The sequence below is a fragment of the Pelodiscus sinensis genome, chromosome Z (assembly GCF_052426305.1).
Source record: "Pelodiscus sinensis isolate ZL-2025 chromosome Z, ASM5242630v1, whole genome shotgun sequence".
NCBI lineage: Eukaryota > Metazoa > Chordata > Testudines > Trionychidae > Pelodiscus > Pelodiscus sinensis.
The window spans coordinates 23236791-23255097 of NC_143085.1; the positions used below are offsets into that span (position 1 = coordinate 23236791).

Genomic DNA, 18307 nt, shown 5'->3' on the forward strand with positions numbered 1-18307 from the left:
CCCTGGGAGGAATCCTTTGAGTTGTGTAACCTTTAACAAAAGCTCTTTGGAACACTTTTGCTGAAATGTTCTGTGAAAAATTATCTTTTTTCAATTGCATTTTTTATAGGAAGGGGCTGAGGTTTATTTAGATGAGGCAGAGTGTGTGTGTGTGTGGGGGGGTATTATTTCTAGCAGGGGAGGCGAGGGCACTGGCTTGAGATTCAGGATCACATCTCTGGGCTCCCTGATTGGGAATGTTCTGGGATGAAAAACTGCTGAGAATTGGGCAGAGAAGTGACTTCAACCAGGATTTTCCACATCCCAGGCTAGAGCGCTTGCCTTCAGGAGACATACACACTGTGTTGTCCTCCAGTGAACTCTATCTTTAGTCTTTATTATTATTATTATGTTATTTTTGAGACTAGTAGGCTGAGGAAAAAGTTGTATTTCTAATCTCCAATTAGTTCATAAATGGAGGAGCATCCATATAGGACCAAAAGCTTCTGCTACTTCTCATGGTGCAATCCTTCTGAAGCTACTAGTGTGCACCAGTATAAGAAGAGAATTAGTTTACAATCCTAACATATGCTGATTGCAAATTTAGTCTTCATTACATATGTAGCATTGTGTTACTGTAACTATGAATACTTAATCCAAGGGAGCTGACTTCTTCTACAGAAGTCAAAGAGCAAAAGATTTCAAGAGGTTTACAACACGTTTTATATACAAGTTTGAATTTACCTTTTTGCTAAAATGTTAATTGTTATTTGTGCAATTGTTTGCACTTATAGTGGCTCTTTATAAAATCTCTACTGAATTAAAAATACATAAGCCAACAACTCTACATGGTTGCTGGAATTTGGACAAATTGGAACATTCATTTTTTAAAAAGTAGCCATCACCTCAAACAGCAACAACAAAAATGTTATTGGTTGGGAACTTTGTGCAATGGAAATCAATTTACATCATAATTAGCCCATAGTTTGTTCTCACCTTCTTACCTTGAAGCAAAATGCAGGACAATGTAGCACTTTAAAGACTAACAAGATGGTTTATTAGATGATGAGCTTTCGTGGGCCAGACCCACTTCCTCAGATCAAATAGTGGAAGAAAGTAGTCACAACCATATATACCAAAGGATACAATTAAAAAAATGAACAAATATGAAAAGGACAAATCACATTGCAGAACAGAAGGGGGATGCGGGGGGGAGGGGAAGGGGGAGAAAGGAAGGTAAGTGTCTGTGAATTGCTGATATTAAAGGTAGGGAGAGTGGGATGTTTGTGAGTTAATGGTATTACAGGTGATAATTGGGGAAACTGTCTTGGTAATGGGTGAGAAAGTTCAAAGTCTTGTTAAGTCCTTGTTGGCAAGTGTCGAATTTTAACATGAATGACAGTTCAGAGGATTCCCTTTCAAGTGCAGATGTAAAAGGTCTTTGTAGCAGAATGCAGGTGGCTAAGTCATTTAGAGAGTGTCCTTTCTGGTTAAAGTGGCAAGAAACTGTTTTCACACTGATTGGACACTGAATCGCATTTCAGGCTGTCCAGAACCGGTTCTGCCAGGGCATCAGGTCAAGAGCTGCTGCCTGAGGCTATCTAAGGCCTGTGCTTAAAGGGCCCTCCCCCTCCCCCCCGACAGCCAGTTCTCAGGTTTCCCTGCTCACTTGCCTACCTCGCTGAGGGACAGCAATGCATTTTTTTGTCTCTGCGTGCTCTGGTTGCCCTCACTCAGGACACCACAACACTCTGCAGCATGGAGCTGGAGCCGCCCCTGGGCACTCTGGTGCTTCTCCTGGACGTGTTGCTGAGAGCCTGGCAGCACGTTCTGCAGGCAGTAACAGTCTCCCTGGTGTGCCATCTGGGAGCTTGTGCCTCTTTCCTCCTTCACATCCTTCCATTTACCCCTCCCTAACCCCCCTTCCTGCTGTACAATAAAAGACACGTGTTCATTATAACAAAGTCTCTTTATGGAACAAAACTGGGGGGGGGGAATGAAACTGAGGTGAGACTGGGGAAAGAAGGTGGGAGAGGGGAGGGGGAAACCTGGGAGGAGGGAGTTGGCAGGGGGAGGCAAGGGAAAGAAGGGGGAGGAGAAGCTCAGGGTGGGGGGTCTTGCAGGCCCAACTGTCTCCCAGCACTGCAGGTACAGGGACCTTGGTGTCCCTGACGGGGTGGGGTGGGTGTGGAGGAAGAAGTAGGAGGGAGAGAAGGAGTGGGAGGAGAAGCGGTAATTGGGAAGGCAGCAGGAACTAGAGCAGCAGGAAGCAGCAAGCTCTGCACCAGGGTCTGGGCAAACTGCTTCTGCCGGAGCTGCAGATCTTCCTGCACTCAATGGTTGAGGGTGCGGTGCAGGGCTTGCAGTGCCCCTAGGTGTTCCTGCTGGTACCCCTCCACTGCCCGGGTGGGCCTACAGAGTCCTCTGGTGCGGGAGGATGTCCTGGGCAGGGTGGTGCGCCTTGCACTTGCTGCTGGTGCAGCTGTGGAGAAACAAGAGAAGTGGTCATTTCTCCCTGGGGACAGAGTGGGTGAAGTCCAGCCCCCCTCTGAAAGGCAAGGATGACAGGTCTCCACATCATCAGAGCTGATGTTCTTGCATAGAGGCCATGTTCAGCATGTACTGCTGAACATGAGTGGGAGCTGCCCCAGGACTGCACCCATGCCCCTGTGCTGTATATAGTGTGTATGGGGAGAGAGGGGGGGAAGATGTCCCTTGCTTCTGTGTAGAGGGGGCTTGTGGAGGGAGGGTGTCCTGCTGTAACCCACCACGGGGTCAGGAGCATGTCATGTCTCTTCACACACGTGTGGCTAAGAGGCCAAGGCCCGTGTGGCAGCCAGCTGGGGCCGGGGTGGCACGACACATGCTTGCACGTGCATAGGTTGTTGCATGATCCGTGGTCAGCAAGGGCCATGCACGTGGTCCCTGGTCTCCCTCTCCTTCCCACCCCCCTGCATAAGGGAACAATGATGGCACTCACATGTTGTTGCCTCCCTGGATGACACCAGTGACAGGTCCACTGGGAGGGCTCTGGGGTCCTGGCTGTGCCGCATGCTCCCTCCAGGCTCCTGTGGCTCCTAGCCCTCCTCCTCCTCCTTCTCCATGCTCTTGTCAGGGCCCTCTGCCCCAGGGTTGATGACCACCTGGGGGCATAGACTGTCCTGTCCCCACAGGATGTGCTCCAGGGCATCAAAATAGGGGCAGTTCTCTGGGTCTGCCTCTGTTTGGGAGCTGCCCCCTGTGGCCCTGGCATAAACCTGCCACAGCTCCTTAATTTTCATTCAGACCTGCTCCTGGGTTTGGATGTGTCCTTTGGTGGCCAGGGTGGCAACCATCCTGCCATAGATGGCTGTGTTCTTCCATCTAGTGAGGAGATCATGGACATTGGAGGCATCCCCCCAAACCTCAGTCAGGTGCCCACCTTCTCTGGCCCCTGGCAAGCTCCTGAGAGCTGGGGGCCTGGGCCTGGGGAGCAGTGGAGGGCTGGCTGGCACTGGCTGCCTGGTTCATGCTGGGGCCACTGAGTCAGGGGCAGTGAATACTGGCTCTGGGCTGGCAAGCCTGGAGCTGGCACAGACACTGTGGCCAGACTCTACCCCTTTAAGGGCTCCAGGGAGGGTAGGGTAGGAGAGGAGTTTTCCTGGTTGGGGCCAGAGTGTCCAGCAGGGTACCCTGAGAAGGGCTGGAGACTCCCTATTTCGAAATAGCCCCTTTTCTGTGGCTACACAGTGCTTATTTTGAAATAGCAATTTCAAAATAGGTGCTATTCCTTGTGGAATGAGGTTTACCAAGTTCGAAATAAGCCCTCTGCTATTTCCAATTAATTTCGAATAGTGGTTAGCTTGTGTAGATGCTAGTACAGTTATTTCGAAAGAACGGCTGTTATTTCAAAATAACTTTGTAGACATACCTTTAGAGAGGTTGTTTGTCTCACTGTTTGTGTGTTTACCTGTTTGTTCAAGAACTTCTCCTAAATGGTCAGAGCTAGGACCATCAAATTGGTATGCAGGTTCCTCTTATCATAACTCAAACAAGGTAAGTGTTTGTCTGTGCCAGGAAAACAGGATGTGCCTGCAATGGGATTGCTTCTCATAAACCATACAGACAAGAGAATCTCTAAGCAAGTGAAAGGGCCTGGCTGGGGGATCCCTTTGCCCCTGTTTGAGATTGGGGATCCTGAGTCTCCCTCCCCCCCAGATGTCCTGTAAGGGGAACAAGGGCAGGCTTTCCTCCTCGCCCCACATATCCCAATTTCCTACAGAGACATTGTTGGCTGTTCCCCTTTATCCGGAAGCATGGGGAACATGCACAGTTTGCTGCAGTTCTCACTCTGGTCAGGCAGCACAGAGGGTCTGCCTCAGGTAGGGAAATGCACCCTTCCCATACTGGTGCCCACTGGAGATACAGCAGCCATAGAGAGTCATTTCTCAACTAGCCCCAAGCTCCTGCAGTTAGAGAGAGCTGGGACTGGCCTCTATCCTGGGGCCAGCCTGCAAACTGAACCCCTCATCCTCAGGCTCCCACCAGAGCAATTGTTTAAATGAGGCATGTACATTTTCATTTTATTGAGTTAAGAACCCAAGCAACACTGGGAAAATCTTCTAGTCATTTTTATAATCAGAAAAAAGTGTTCAAAAAGTCTCTAGATTTTTTCTTTTTTCCTTAATGTGTCTTTTTTAGACACTTTAGTGATAGTGTGTGTGACTTAGAATATGGTCTGTGAAGCAGGAAACCCAAATTATAATCTCTACTCTGCTGCTAATATGCCATGTAGCATTGGACAAGACACATAACTAACACTATTATTGCCTGATTTGCAGAGTGGGGATAGTAGCATGTGGTTCTTTCTTACATATATGTGGCAATGAAAATATCTTAAATTGGGTGTGTATTTTTAATTAGATTAAGGACCTTTGCACACAGTGATGTAAAAGTGCCTTATTGCCAATTAGAATTAGGACTAGTAGTGTTTACCTTCGGGATGTTGAGCATTAATTATTTAAAACTTGTTAATATAAGCACTAAGCTAAATATTTATTATTATTGCCTATAAATGTACAGTATTTATGTCAACGTGAAAAATAATCTCAGCATATGTCAGACTGCTAGAACACAGTCATCTGATATAATAACCTTTTCTCTTCTTCCAGCCAATGGGTAAAAATTTAATGTGTATCATGTTTATTTACTCCTGAACCCTGATCTTGATATTAAAATGTCTTTACATTCCATTAGAAATTTCGGGGGACTTTTTACCGCTGAACAGGTACAGAATGGGAGTGACAATGGATGCTTCCTCCATGCTTCCCTTAGGGATTCCCTCTCTTGAGGGACCGTTAATAGGGAAAAGATAGTGTTCACACCATGTGGCCCATTCAGGTTGTGGTGCCTCTTCTGTGATTGCCATACTGGCTGTCACTTTGTACAAATTGTTTGTGTTTTTATTTCTGGGTAGGTAATGAAAGCCCTTCTGGAAGTCGTTGTGTGATTTCGGAGATTATACGACCATTACAGATAACTGGGGACAAACCAGAACAATTGTCTGTCAAACCTACTTTTCTATCCAGGTCAAGATCCAGCAGCACAAGATGCAGATTTGATTCAGACGTGAGTCTTTTTAAATTTATGGCATTGAAAATGTGTTTGATAGGCCAGAGCCTGCCTGCCTTCTTTCATTGGAACAGGTGTGTTACAGGTCGATATTTAACTGCACTTCTAAAAAGTTAAGGGTGGGATTTTCAAATGCACCTAAGTGATTTGGGAACACAAATAATAGGATTTTGGTACCTCTAAATCACATAGGGATTGTGATAATGTGATCTGAGATTTTCAAAGGAGCCTCAATAAGCTAGATGCCCAAATTCCATTCATTCAGTGGGAGTATTGGTTACCTAAGCCCCTTAGGGTATGTCTACACTACCCTCCTAGTTCGAACTAGGAGGGTAATGTAGGCATACCGCACTTGCAAATGAAGCCCGGGATTTGAATTTCCCGGGCTTCATTTGCATAAGCCGGGCAGCTACACGCGGCACGAACTAGGTAGTTCGAACTAGGCTTCCTAGTTCGAACTACTGTTACCCCTCATTCCACGAGGAGTAACGGTAGTTCGAACTAGGAAGCCTAGTTCGAACTACCTAGTTCGTGCCGCGTGTAGCCACGCGGCACGGGGTTCGAACCAGCTGGGATTTAAAAATGGTGGCGCCCGGCTTATGCAAATGTAGCCCGGGAAATTCAAATCCCAGGCTTCATTTGCAAGTGCGGTATGCCTACATTACCCCGCTAGTTCGACATCCCCATAGACATCTTTGAAAATCCAAGCCCTCAACAAAATAGGTTAAGCAGTGTTTTGTAGGTACACTACTATTCTGTTCTGAGTCTCATATATATGTAGGTTAAAAATCTGCTATTTTTTAATCTTTGCTGAATGTCTTTCAGTCTTGTCTTTTGCTTAGTTTGTTTATTTAGTTTATTTGAGAAATGTTAAAAAGACTTGGACTTTTCAGCTTAAAAAAGAGGAGACTAAAGGGGGATATGATAGAGGTCTATAAAATCATGACTGGTGTGGAAAAAGTGAATAAGGAAACGTTTTTATTTATTTCCACAATAAAAGAACAAGGAGTCACCAAATGAAATTAATAGGCAGCAGGTTTAAAACAAAAAGAAAAGCAAGTTTTTCTTTACTCAATACATAGTCAACCTGTGGAACTCCTTGCCAGAGAATGTGGGGAAGGCTAGATAGATTCCTGGAGGTTAGGTCCATGGCTATTAGCTAGGATAGCTAGGAATGCTGTCCCTAGCATCTGGTTCTCTGGAGGTGGATGACAGGGGAGGGATCATGTGAGGATTACCTGTTGTGATCCCTCCTTCTGAGGCATCTGGTATTGGCCACTGTGAGCAGACAGGATACTGGACTAGATGGACCTTTGGTCTGACCATTCTTATGGCCATTCTTATGTCCTTGTGAAAGTCTGTGTCCATTATTAGTGTGAGACTGACATAAACTTCTATCATGGGACAGATACAGGAGGCCCCCACTTTACGACGGCCCGATTTACCACCCCCCACACTTATAACCTTTTCTATAAGTGTGGAAGGAGCCGAAATCCCCTGACTTATGTCCTTGGCCCCTCATTTAAGATGGCATATGACACCTATTGTAAATGTGGGCTCGAGTTACGATGCCCCCGACTTGCGATACTATCTCAGGAACCAATCATGGTGCACTTCAGCCTGTAATACCTTTGTAAGTGCACTATCCCACCCAATGCTTTGCCTGTGGAGCTCAGCTTTGTTCTAGGAAGGCCACTCCTAGGTGTGAGAATTGGAACATTCTCTTTGACCTGGTGTTTGCTTTTCTTTCTTGATATGGAAATCCACACATTTGCACTGGAGTGGTATGCCCACCTGGTCCAGTTTCTAGGGTACCAGTCATAACTGAATTTGAGCCTGTAACCTGCAGAAACCGTATTCTCTCAGCTATCTAGCTTCCTATGATCTCTGTATTTATTCACAATTTTGAAAAAATTCAGTTGAGATCTTGGCAATGTTTTATTATTGCCGGTCTTTACACGTCCCAGCACTAGCAAGAAATCTACTGAAACGTCATTCAAGTTCTTCAGTTCATCTAATAATTGTTCCTTTTCTTTCATATCATCATATGCACAATCTCAAGCACCCACATACCTAATTCACATCTGTAGGAGTTTTGTATGTGAACAGGTAACTGGTTAACTGGTCTAAGTGTAATCACCTTAACAGGTGATGCTTACTGGGTTATAGTTAACTGTTTCCTGGGAGCAGCCATGGGTGGAAAGCTTCTCCAGCTTCCCCCCATCCTGGCTGCCATTTCTGTCTCGCGCAAGGCTACCAACTCCTGGGAGCCTGCAGCGCAACACAGCACCAGAAGCAGTTGGGCTGGAGCAGCACCTGCCCGCAGTGCAGGGGTCACTCCATCCCGGCCATGGTGGGCTAATTAAACAGGAATTTACATCCCTAATGAGAATAAGGATGAAAGCCAATAGTCTCTTGTAGAAAAGTAACAGAGTTCTATAAAAATTCTCTTAAATCACAATCAAATATAATAGAGAATAAAATCCTATCGATAGATTTCTTTAACCAGCCTATAGAAGATTAGTGGGATCTTATTACTTCTGAAAAACACAGATGGGATGATTTTTTAGAGAAATCTATAAAAGGGCTATTATTTATATTATATTCTGTAAGACTGTTCCATGAGAGCAAATGGAAAAAAGGGGTTAGAATGGTATTTTATTGGTTATAATCCTCATTTCTGTTAAACTTTTAAAAAGTAAATAGGCTGAAATTGTATTCTGATTCTGGGCCCCAGGATATCCACATCTTGGGGCCTGTTGACCAAGAAACTCATACAGATAAACTGATACTGGGAAGTGGGAGCATCTACTGCTTGATGAATAGGCTGCAACAAGAGAAGTGGAGCCAGAGAAGGCAGCATAGCAACCAAAATTAAGGAAGCAGAACTAATAGAACAGCACAAGTTCATGTCACATTTAATTCCCTTCTTCTGTTATTTTTTCAGTTGCTTCTCACTGAGAATGTCAGGCCCTTTTCAATTGAATTGTTCACTGTTTGCCTTTCTTAGTGTAATTATGTGGTGCCTACATGTCTCTTACATACACACAGAAGTTTAGTAACAGATCAACATACCGTATCTAGTATCCAAAGAGCAAAGTATAGAAATGATACCTTAAGGAAATCAGCCTTTGAAGTATAAAATCTGAGAGTGATACTTGCTTTTGTAATTTCTGGCACAATCTTGTACCCAAAGACATCCCTGCAACTTCCATGGTTGTTGGTAAGAATACTGGCTCTGCTCCTAAGGTAATCATTATGGGCTCAATTGTGAGCCCAGCTGCACACCCATGCAAGGAGTCAGGGGACACAAAGAGCCTCCATTCATCACTGTATAGGCAACCCACATTGTTTGTGCCAATTGCTACTCCCATTCCCATATGGTGGGAGAAGAAAAAGCAGGCAAGTGTCCTGAGTCTTGATTGTGCCCATGCTCTAGAGCCAGTGCAGAGGAGAAAGCTATTTGTGCCAGCCTTTTTCCTGGAACACATTGCTTCATAACTAGAGCTTGGGGGCAGCAGGAACAGGATTGTGACTAGCAATGGATGACAGGGTTACCATTCGGCTCTAGAAAAGTTTCCTGCTTGACTCGACAGCCTAGCTTGGTATTTCTGTTTTAGGGAGATGTTACTATCTCAGCTCTCAAATCATAAAACAAAGGAGAGTGGGAAATGTATCCCTCTCTTACGAACCCTGCCCAGCATCAAGCAACAGAGCTTTTGTTGTTTCACTACGCTGAATTTCAAGAAAGTGTCTGATGCAGCTCCAAAGGCTAAAGAGCAACAAGAATGATAAAAGTCTAGAAAACATGAGCTACAAGGGAAGATTGAAGGAACTGGGTTTGTTTAATTTGGAAAAGAGAAAACCAAGAGGAAAAATAATAGCTTTCAAGTACCTTTCAAGGAGCAGGGAGAAAATTATTCTCCTTAACCTTTGAGGATAGGACAAGAAGCAATAGGCTTAAATTGCAGCAATGGAGATTTAGGTTAAACAATAGGAAAAACTTTCTAATTGTTAAGGTATTTAAATTGCCTGGGGAGTTTCTGAAATCTCCATCTTTGAAGATATTTAAAAGTAGGTTAGATAAACATCTGTCAGGGATGATATAGATGGTGCTTGGTCTTGCTGTGAGTTCAGGGGACTGGAGTTGATGACCTCTCAAAGTCCCTTCCAGTTCTAGTATTCTATGACTTTATGAAAATACAGGGGACCTGTTTATGTTGACTCAGCAACAAAGTTGAATCACTAAATTTTCTACTCATTAACTTATGGTGGAATAAAACCTATGGGTTTGTGATATTGTGCTGAATTAAGTATTATGGTGAATTCAGAGCTAATGTTCTTCCACTGGATTAGTGAAGCAGATGGAATTCAGATGAGTACCGGTTTAGAAGTGTTTTATTTGGTGAGATTCTTCAGCTCACACTGATCACAATTTTTTTAAAAAAATCAGTGTTTGCTTTACAGTTACAAGTCAGTGATATCTAAAATGCCACAGTTATTTTCTGTTCTAACTACAGGATGCCACTGTGGGCTAACAGTAAATGATGTCATTTTAATGGCACCTAGGACAGTTCACAATGCAAAGTGAATCATTTACAGTAAGTCATCTTGGGACTAACTTGCTAAAGTTTTAATTAAAATGAAACAGCACATTCTGCATAAATTACTATACATTATTAGTATACATATTTCTAAATAAAAACGAATTGCCGAAAGCCTATATCTGACTCGGTTTCATATGGAGTGTTTTGTATGTGTTGCATGTACTTTGGCTATTTTACATATCCCATTGCACAACAGTTTGCGCAATGGATATAAATCCTATTGTCTTTATTTCTTTCCAGATGGATAATGAACGGAATTCCAATACCTCAAAGCAAAGATATTCTGGGAAAGTCCATCTTTGCATCGCCCGTTATAGGTAACATAAACAGTTGGGGGGGGGGGGAGAGAAATTGTGGGTCTTTTTTTTTTTTACTTTTCTCGCAAATACAATTAATGTCCTGCCCCCATCTTAACCATATCCTACTTCCATAGTCTTGGCAAATGTTGTGGCCCATCCTCTATGCATATGGGTTAGGCTGGTAAATTAGCATCTGCAAAGGCCCCTTCCACTTTCATCTCCAAGCAACTTCCTGACCACATTTATCCACACTTTGTGCATCCAGATCCCTCTCATACCCAGGTTGCCCTGCTAAGTCTCACCCCATATGCCTAGGTCATCTCCACTGACCACCAGAATCTGAACCCACACCCTAAAAAGCCTCACTCCTTGCATCCAGTGCTTCCCAGCACCCATATCCTCCCAGCTAACTCTTGCTTTTCTGCATCTGGACTCAAGCCCTGCACTAGACTGCCACACTTGAACCCCCACACCAAAAGCCATCTGCAACTGGACCATCCTGACTAGCCCCCTGCATCCAGCCTCTATACCCACCAAGCCAGCACCTGGACCTCAAGTGCTCAGCCCTAGCACCTTCACCTCGACCCTCTGCAGAGTTGCATTGTGTCTGCATCCAACCCCCCCACCAACAAGCCTATGTTCATTCAGACTGGCCTCCATCCAGACTTCCCATAAAGCTTCCTGCACCCAGATTACCCCAGGCAACACCCTATTACCACACAACTGGCTCTACCTATACTAAGCCCCTCCATACATGGATCCTGCTAGGCTAAGCCTGCCTGCCTTCAGCTATTGTGCTTGGCATGGAGGGACAGGAGCCCAGGTAGTCTCTGGGCCAGTCCTCGTCTTTGCATTGTATCAGGGTCAGGTGCAACTTTAACACAGAGTCCATGTCCAAGGATGGAGGTTGCAGGGTGATTTCCTTCCTCTGCCAGTGTGGAGCCTCCACCTTTATTTGTTGACAAATAATATTTGCAGAATTTTAAAATATTGCCTGCAGATTTTTTTTCTCTTTTTACTGTGGAATTTTATTTTATTTTATTTTATTTGGCACAGAGTCCCCTAGGTATAGCAGCACTCCCTAACAATTCAAATCTCAGTAGTCAAATTATTTTAATACTAAATTTAAATTTCCCCAGAATGAACCTGGCTAATGAAGAGAAGTATTCATTCCAGTCCCAGTTCCATTACAGTGTAATATTCAGTGCACTGCAGAGATGAGAGCTGACAGCGCAGAGCCCAGTGGAGGACTGAGCCATGCAGAGCTCAAATTAAACTCACTTTCTCCAGAGAAACATGATTTATTCCTGCAACACATACTGTAAAGCTCACCCAACTGAAGAGAGTTCCTAAACAAATCAGTATGAAACTTAAAGATGATTAATTGAGCAATTAAATGCCTTATATATTAACTTGAAATGGCTGCCGATATCTGTCACAGAGAGAACCAGTAGAAAAAGAACAAGTGAAGACTGCTTTCTTTGTAGACTTTAAAACAACCAACAAACCCAAACCTGTTCCTATAGGCAATAGTGCACTTTTCATTTAGGCTAGATTTAAAATAATTCACTTTCCATCTGACAAAGTAATTTTTTTACCCAAAAATGCTTATGCCCAAATAAATCTGTTAGTCTTTAAGGGGTAAGAAAGGGGGAGAGAGAGAGTGAGAGGTGCTAGAGAGGCAGTATGGTGCTGAGTTAGAGCAGAGAAATTGGGAGTTAGGAGACTTAGAGCCTGATCCTGGTTCCAAAACCTCTTCACTGTGTGATTATGGCCTTCACCGTCCTTATATGTGTAAATGTGGATGTTGATACTTCATCAGAGAGGTACTGAATGGGCTCTTCCATCAATGCATGTGAAATGTTTTCCTGAGCCATAGATGGAAGGTGCAGAAGTCCAGCACATGGCCTTATGCATTTTTTAAATTCCACTGCTCTTTCTGCTGGACCTATCTGCATAGGGAAGAATTTCTAACTCCTATGTGGAATGTTCTTATTGCACTAAAAGCTGTGTTATTTGGTTCTATATCACACAGAAAGCTCAATAAACTGGCATTTCTAATCTTCATAGAAAGTCCAGTTTATAGTCCAGTTGGTGCAGGGCTGGAAGGCTCCTTGCCTGGCTCTGCTTGGATCCCCAGAAGCAGCAACACGTCCCTGCTGCTCATAGGTGGAGGAACAGAAAGGAGGTTTGCAGTGAGGTAGGAGTGTGGGGCTGGGAGTTTGGGCATGGGAAAGTTTGTGGGGCACAGATTCTGGGAAGGAGTTTAGGTATATGAGGGGGCTTGGGGCAGGAGATTGGGGAACAGGAGAGGTTTCAGGCTGTGGGATCCAGGGGATGCTCACCACAGGCAGTTCCCTGCAAGTCTCTGCTTTCTCTGCTGCTGGCAAAGGCATGGCTAGGTGCCAGTGTGTGCTGCTCCTGCTCTGCTTGGAGTGCTGGCTTCACAGTTCCCATTGGCCAAGAAGCAAGGCCAAAGGAAACTGCAGGGGTGGTGCCTGAAGGTAGAGGCAGTGCACAGAGCTGCGTAGTCATGTCTTCACCAGGAGCAAGTCAGGGACAGTCGCTGCTTGCAGGGAGCTGCCTGTGGTGAGCGCCCCGTGGATCTGGCACCCTGGTGCCCCTCTAACGCCCCAACCTCATGCCCCAAACCTCTTCCCACACCCAAACTCTCTCTCACACACACTTAACCAGAATTTTTTATATACCAACATCTCCACATTTCCCCAACATGCTAGATAAAAAAGTTTCTATTGTAGGATAGAACTTTCTGTGTTAGTTGCTTGTCATTGATGACATATCTATTGATGACATTTAGGTCTATTGGTGGCATGTTCATAGATTAAATATTATTCTATTTTTCACAAACTGATCCATGAAATGGTGCACACCAGCTTTTCCATGGTAATTTCAAGGCAATTAAATATACTTCTGAGCTTAAATAAAACAAAACTTTAAATTTAACAGCTGTGAAAGTATAATCAGCGTGTGCTTCCCATGCAGTTTCAGTCAGCAAGTAAATATGTGTCTGTATTTTACTAGAAGCACATCTTCATTTCAAGAGCCAGGAGCTGGTGTGGTGCTCATAGAAATGTGCTGTTTTTATAGCCTATGCTATTTTCCTGTGAGCAAAATGCAAGCAATTTTTATATTGCATTGGCAATACTGACTACATAATAAGAGGGATTTGTTGGTGCCAGGAGACAGGAAATCTTGTACATTTAAATGGGCTCACAAACCAGTCAGAGTAGCACCATAGGTGGTCAGAAAGTTTTCATTAAATGCTAATGAGGTGGGTATCATTAAATACTAATATTGGCATGAGCGTTTGTATAAAAAAATAAACAGCAGGAAGTAACTCTGAGTATGTATACAACAGAGAAAGATAGACACACTCACACCAAAGCAATTTGTTCAGACTGACTCTTGGATTATGTCAGAGAGAAAGTGCCACTTTGAAGAGAATACATACACACTGAGCGCTTGCATGCTAAAAATAACTATGTTGCTGTGACTAAATCCTTCTAGGCATGGGCTGTCACTCTAATTTTAGTGCTTGTTTTAAACAGATTTTCATTTTTACCTTGTTCCCTTAAGATTGCTTGGGCAATCATTACACCATGAGGCTACCAAGACTGTTACTAAGCTGTGTATGGGAAGGCAGCATTTTGAAACAATGAACAAGAAGCTTTCTGTTTCCTGTTTGTTGTCCTACTCTTCATCTTGGACGGAGCGGATTGTAAAATCCTATTCTCTAATAGACTGGCTAGGTTTTCCATTTGAACATGAACTTCCGCTATGCTCTGCTGATACAGTGTACAGCTCCTCTTCTAAAAGGCTTTGTTTTATAGCTCCATCTTGTATTCTCCATGAGCAGTAAAGCCATCCTAACAAATCAGTAGCTATTCAGGACTTAGTAGTACTAGTGCTAAACACAGAAGTTCATGATATCTGCAAAGGTTGAGTTCAGCTCTACCTGCAACCAGAGTAAAGCAGGAATGGGATATGTTTTTTATTATTTTATTTATACACACCAGAGATAGGAGGAGATTAAGGCCTAATACAAACCTCTAATTGAAAGGTATCTGTTGATTCCAGTAAGCTTTACATTGGGCCCTTAATGTTACCTTAATACTGATGTTCTGATGGGTGCAAAGGTCTAAACTCTTTTCTGGCCCACTCAGAGCATGAGAATTTCAAGGAATTATTATAAGCATGATTATCCAGTGACGGCTATTCAGCAAGACTTGCCAATTCATAATCTAACCCAAATATTGGATAAATTCTTTATGCCTTGTAAAAACTTTTATCTGAGTGCGAGTTAGATTTTGCTATAATTTATTGTTTCATGGAGAAGAATAATTCATGAAAATTAACAGATCTTGATAGAGATGATTTGGGAGAAAGAGCAATATAAGGTTTTATGTAGTTGCTTTAAAATTCAGTAAAGATATAGGCTGGTATGTTTAAAGGAGACTAAAAGAGTTAGTAAATTATTTGGAAAGAGGTAAGCAGAGAGGTGACAAAGTTTGCACATGATACAAAACTAGTCAAGGTAGTTAAATCCAAAGCTGACTGAGAAGACTTACAGAAGGATCTCATAAAACAGGGTGATTGAGCAACAAGTTGGCAGATAAAGTTCTGTGTTGATAAATGTAGAATAATGCAAATTGGAAAACATAATCCCAGCTCTATGTACAAAATGATAAGCCATAAATTAGCTTAGAGATTGCAGCAAATTCTCTGAAAACATCCACTCAGTGTGCAGTGGCAGTCATAGAAACAAAGTTAAGAAATGTTAGGAAAGGTATTTGAGAATAAATATCATAATACCATTATATAAATCCATAGTATGTCCAGCTTTAATATTGTATGCAGTTCTGGTGCCCCTGAATCAAAAAAGGTATACTGGAATTGGAAAAAGTACAGAGAAAGGCAACAAAAATGATTAGAGTATGGAACGGCTACTATATGAGGATATATTGAAAGTACCGGGACTGTTCATCTTAGAAAAGAGACTAAGAGGAAATATGATAGAGGTCTATAAAATCATGCATGTTGTGGAAAAAATCAAAAAGGCAGTGTTGTTTTCCCCTTCATGTGCACAAGAACTAGGGGTCACCTTATGAAATTAATAGGCAGCAGGTTTTAAATAAACAAAATGAAACACTTCTACACACAATACACAGTCAACCTATGGAACTCCTTGCCAGAAGATGTTGTAAAGGGGAAAAGTGTGACTTGATTCACAAAAAGAGTTAGATAAGTTCAGGTGGGATCGACCTATCAATAGATCCCCATTGGTCTGAGTGTCCTTCATCTTTGACTGCCAGATGCTGGGACTAGACTCAGTAATTGCCCTGTTCTGTTCATTACTTCTGAAGCATCTGGCCTTGGCAGCTGTCAGAAGACAGGATATTGGGTGATATTAACCATTAGTCTGACACAGTGTGGCCATCGTAATCAAGCTCAGTGTGGTAGGAAGAAAGCCTCTTTTTGTTCTGCGTACACCTAGCACAAGGTTAGCACATTCCTAGGTGCTATAGCAATATAAATAATAACAACAATAATAATGTAATATAAAGGTTCCTCTGATTCCTTTAGGCTCACTAAAATATGAAATATGTATTTCCAAAGGTGCAGCAAGAAGATGGGACTCTAGAGTTCCTCTCATGTGCAGCCTTTAGAACTATATGCTGCTGTGTGGTTAATATGCAGTGGAGTGTGGATTGTAACTCATTAAATACACCCATTGACTGAATGAAGTTTCCATCTGTGCTTCACTGTAGTTACAACCCATTTGATGGACCAAATGAAAATCCAGAAGCAGAGCTCCCTCTTACAGCAGGAAAATACCTCTACGTATATGGAGACATGGATGAAGATGGCTTCTATGAAGGTTTTTTATTTATATCTTATTAGTTTATGTTGATTTGAAACATTTTAACTGCCTTGCCACGTTCTCCACAATCAAAAGCAATTGATAAAGCCCCCTATCTTGTTCCCTGTAATTAACAGAATTTATGCACCTATACAGCAGCTCCTTCCACTCACGGCTAATTTGTAAGATTCCCTGAACCATCAGCATTTCCTATTTGACAGGATTTGCGCTGACAAGACAGCTCCGTGAGATTTTAGTTTTTGCCTGAGAGATCCTTGACTCTCTTCAATCTATAAATATTTGATTCTTCTATGTTGAATTTCCTCTTGCTAGACACTGATACAAAGTCATAGTGGAACAAGATAGTACATAATGCTTTGATATGAGTGGATTAACAATGCCATGAATACTGTTTTCTTTCCATTCCCTTTCAGACTGATGTTGCTCCCTGCAACATTGACTTCATAATTTAGTTTTTCCACAAAGGGCTGCCCTTCACTTTAAGCTGATTTAGTTTTGTGCAGCGTGTTAAATATCATTAGCACTCAAATATCATTAGCACTGTTTTGCAAAGCACTTCAGTGCATACATAACTTGTCTCAGGTAAGTAGCATTTAAATCCCTGCCTCATTAGCAATTTTGATGTGCCTAATCTACATCTCTCTGTTGACAGAGAGGTGTAGTCTAGACATAGGATTTGTTGCATAGTCTACACTGGAAATCCAGGTTTAGCAGAACTCCAGTTAGTAAAGTTTGGGTTTGTTAACCTGTGGCTTAAGCATCTACACTTATTTGTAACTCCAGTTAGAAATGGTGGAATCCTTGGTCCCAAAAGGAGGCTTCAACATCTTACTGCATAATGCAAATCTGAGACCAATAACCGAGATTTCCTACTGTCCTCCCAAAATGTCATTACTCTAACCCTTTGTTTGTGGTGCAATGTGGGAAAACTTGACTGTCCACTAATTGTACTGTCCAGAGGACAAAGTCAGCCCTGGGAATACTTTTGTTGGACGGCAAGAGCATGAGTCCAGAGGGGCTGTATCTACACTACAAAGCAATCTGATTTGAATCCTGAGTCCTGGCTTGACTCAAGACTCAGATTGACCACCCTCATGGGATCCAAGGTCTGAGCCCTGTATTCATATGATTTGTGTGTAGACAGAAGGAAGGTTAGGCTTGAGCCTAATTTGAACCTTGGCCTTAAATTGCAGTGTAGACATCTTTTTCTGGACAAAGCTAATATTCCCTTATTGTGTAATGTTCCAATTCCTAGAGCCACATGACTGATTTCAGCTGAGGCCTTTTTAGTGCTATTCAAATACACATAATAATACATTCAAAGCAGCTTCACAATATGAGAGAGCAAATCCTCCTGTGTGTGCTGCTTAAATCCTGGGTTTTATTGTCTGCCTGAGATTCTTATCGACTTCAGTGAAAGTATCAAGGAGACCTGTGGCACCTTAAAGACTAACAGATTTATTTGTGCACCTGACATAGTGGTTTTAACACACGAAAGCTTTTATCCAATTAAATCTGTCGGTTTTTAAGGTGCCATAGGATTACTCATTTATACACATACAAACTAACACAATTGCCACTCTGAGGGTGTGTCTAGACTACAAGGTTTTTTTGAAAAAAATGGCTTTTTTTCTAAAAAACTTCCCCTGCGTCTAGACTGCTGCTGTGTTCTTTCAAGAGTAAACACGGAAAACCTCGTTTTATGAGGAATAACACCTTTTTTCAAAAGTGCTCTTTTGAAAAAAGGTGCTATGTAATGCAAACTTTGCTTTTTTGAAAGAGAGCATCCAGACTGCCTGGGTGTTCTCTTTCGAAAAAGAGGCTTGCTTTTTCAAAAGTATTGGTTGTAGTCTAGATGCTCTTTTTCGAAAAGAGGCTTGCAGTCTAGACGTAGCCTGAGCCTTAAGTGC

General features: G+C 42.8%; 1 protein-coding gene across 8 annotated transcripts in view; it reads left to right on the forward strand.

The window, feature by feature from the left end:
- RIMBP2 (RIMS binding protein 2) overlaps positions 1 to 18307 on the forward strand; it is a 494858-nt gene that overhangs the window by 405071 nt on the left and 71480 nt on the right. For all 8 annotated transcript variants that reach the window (XM_089775164.1, XM_089775165.1, XM_089775167.1 and 5 more), the window contains 3 exons: positions 5435 to 5586; positions 10437 to 10513; positions 16285 to 16394. In XM_089775164.1, the coding sequence (XP_089631290.1) occupies positions 5435 to 5586; positions 10437 to 10513; positions 16285 to 16394 (339 nt within the window). The remainder of the gene's footprint in view (positions 1 to 5434; positions 5587 to 10436; positions 10514 to 16284; positions 16395 to 18307) is intronic.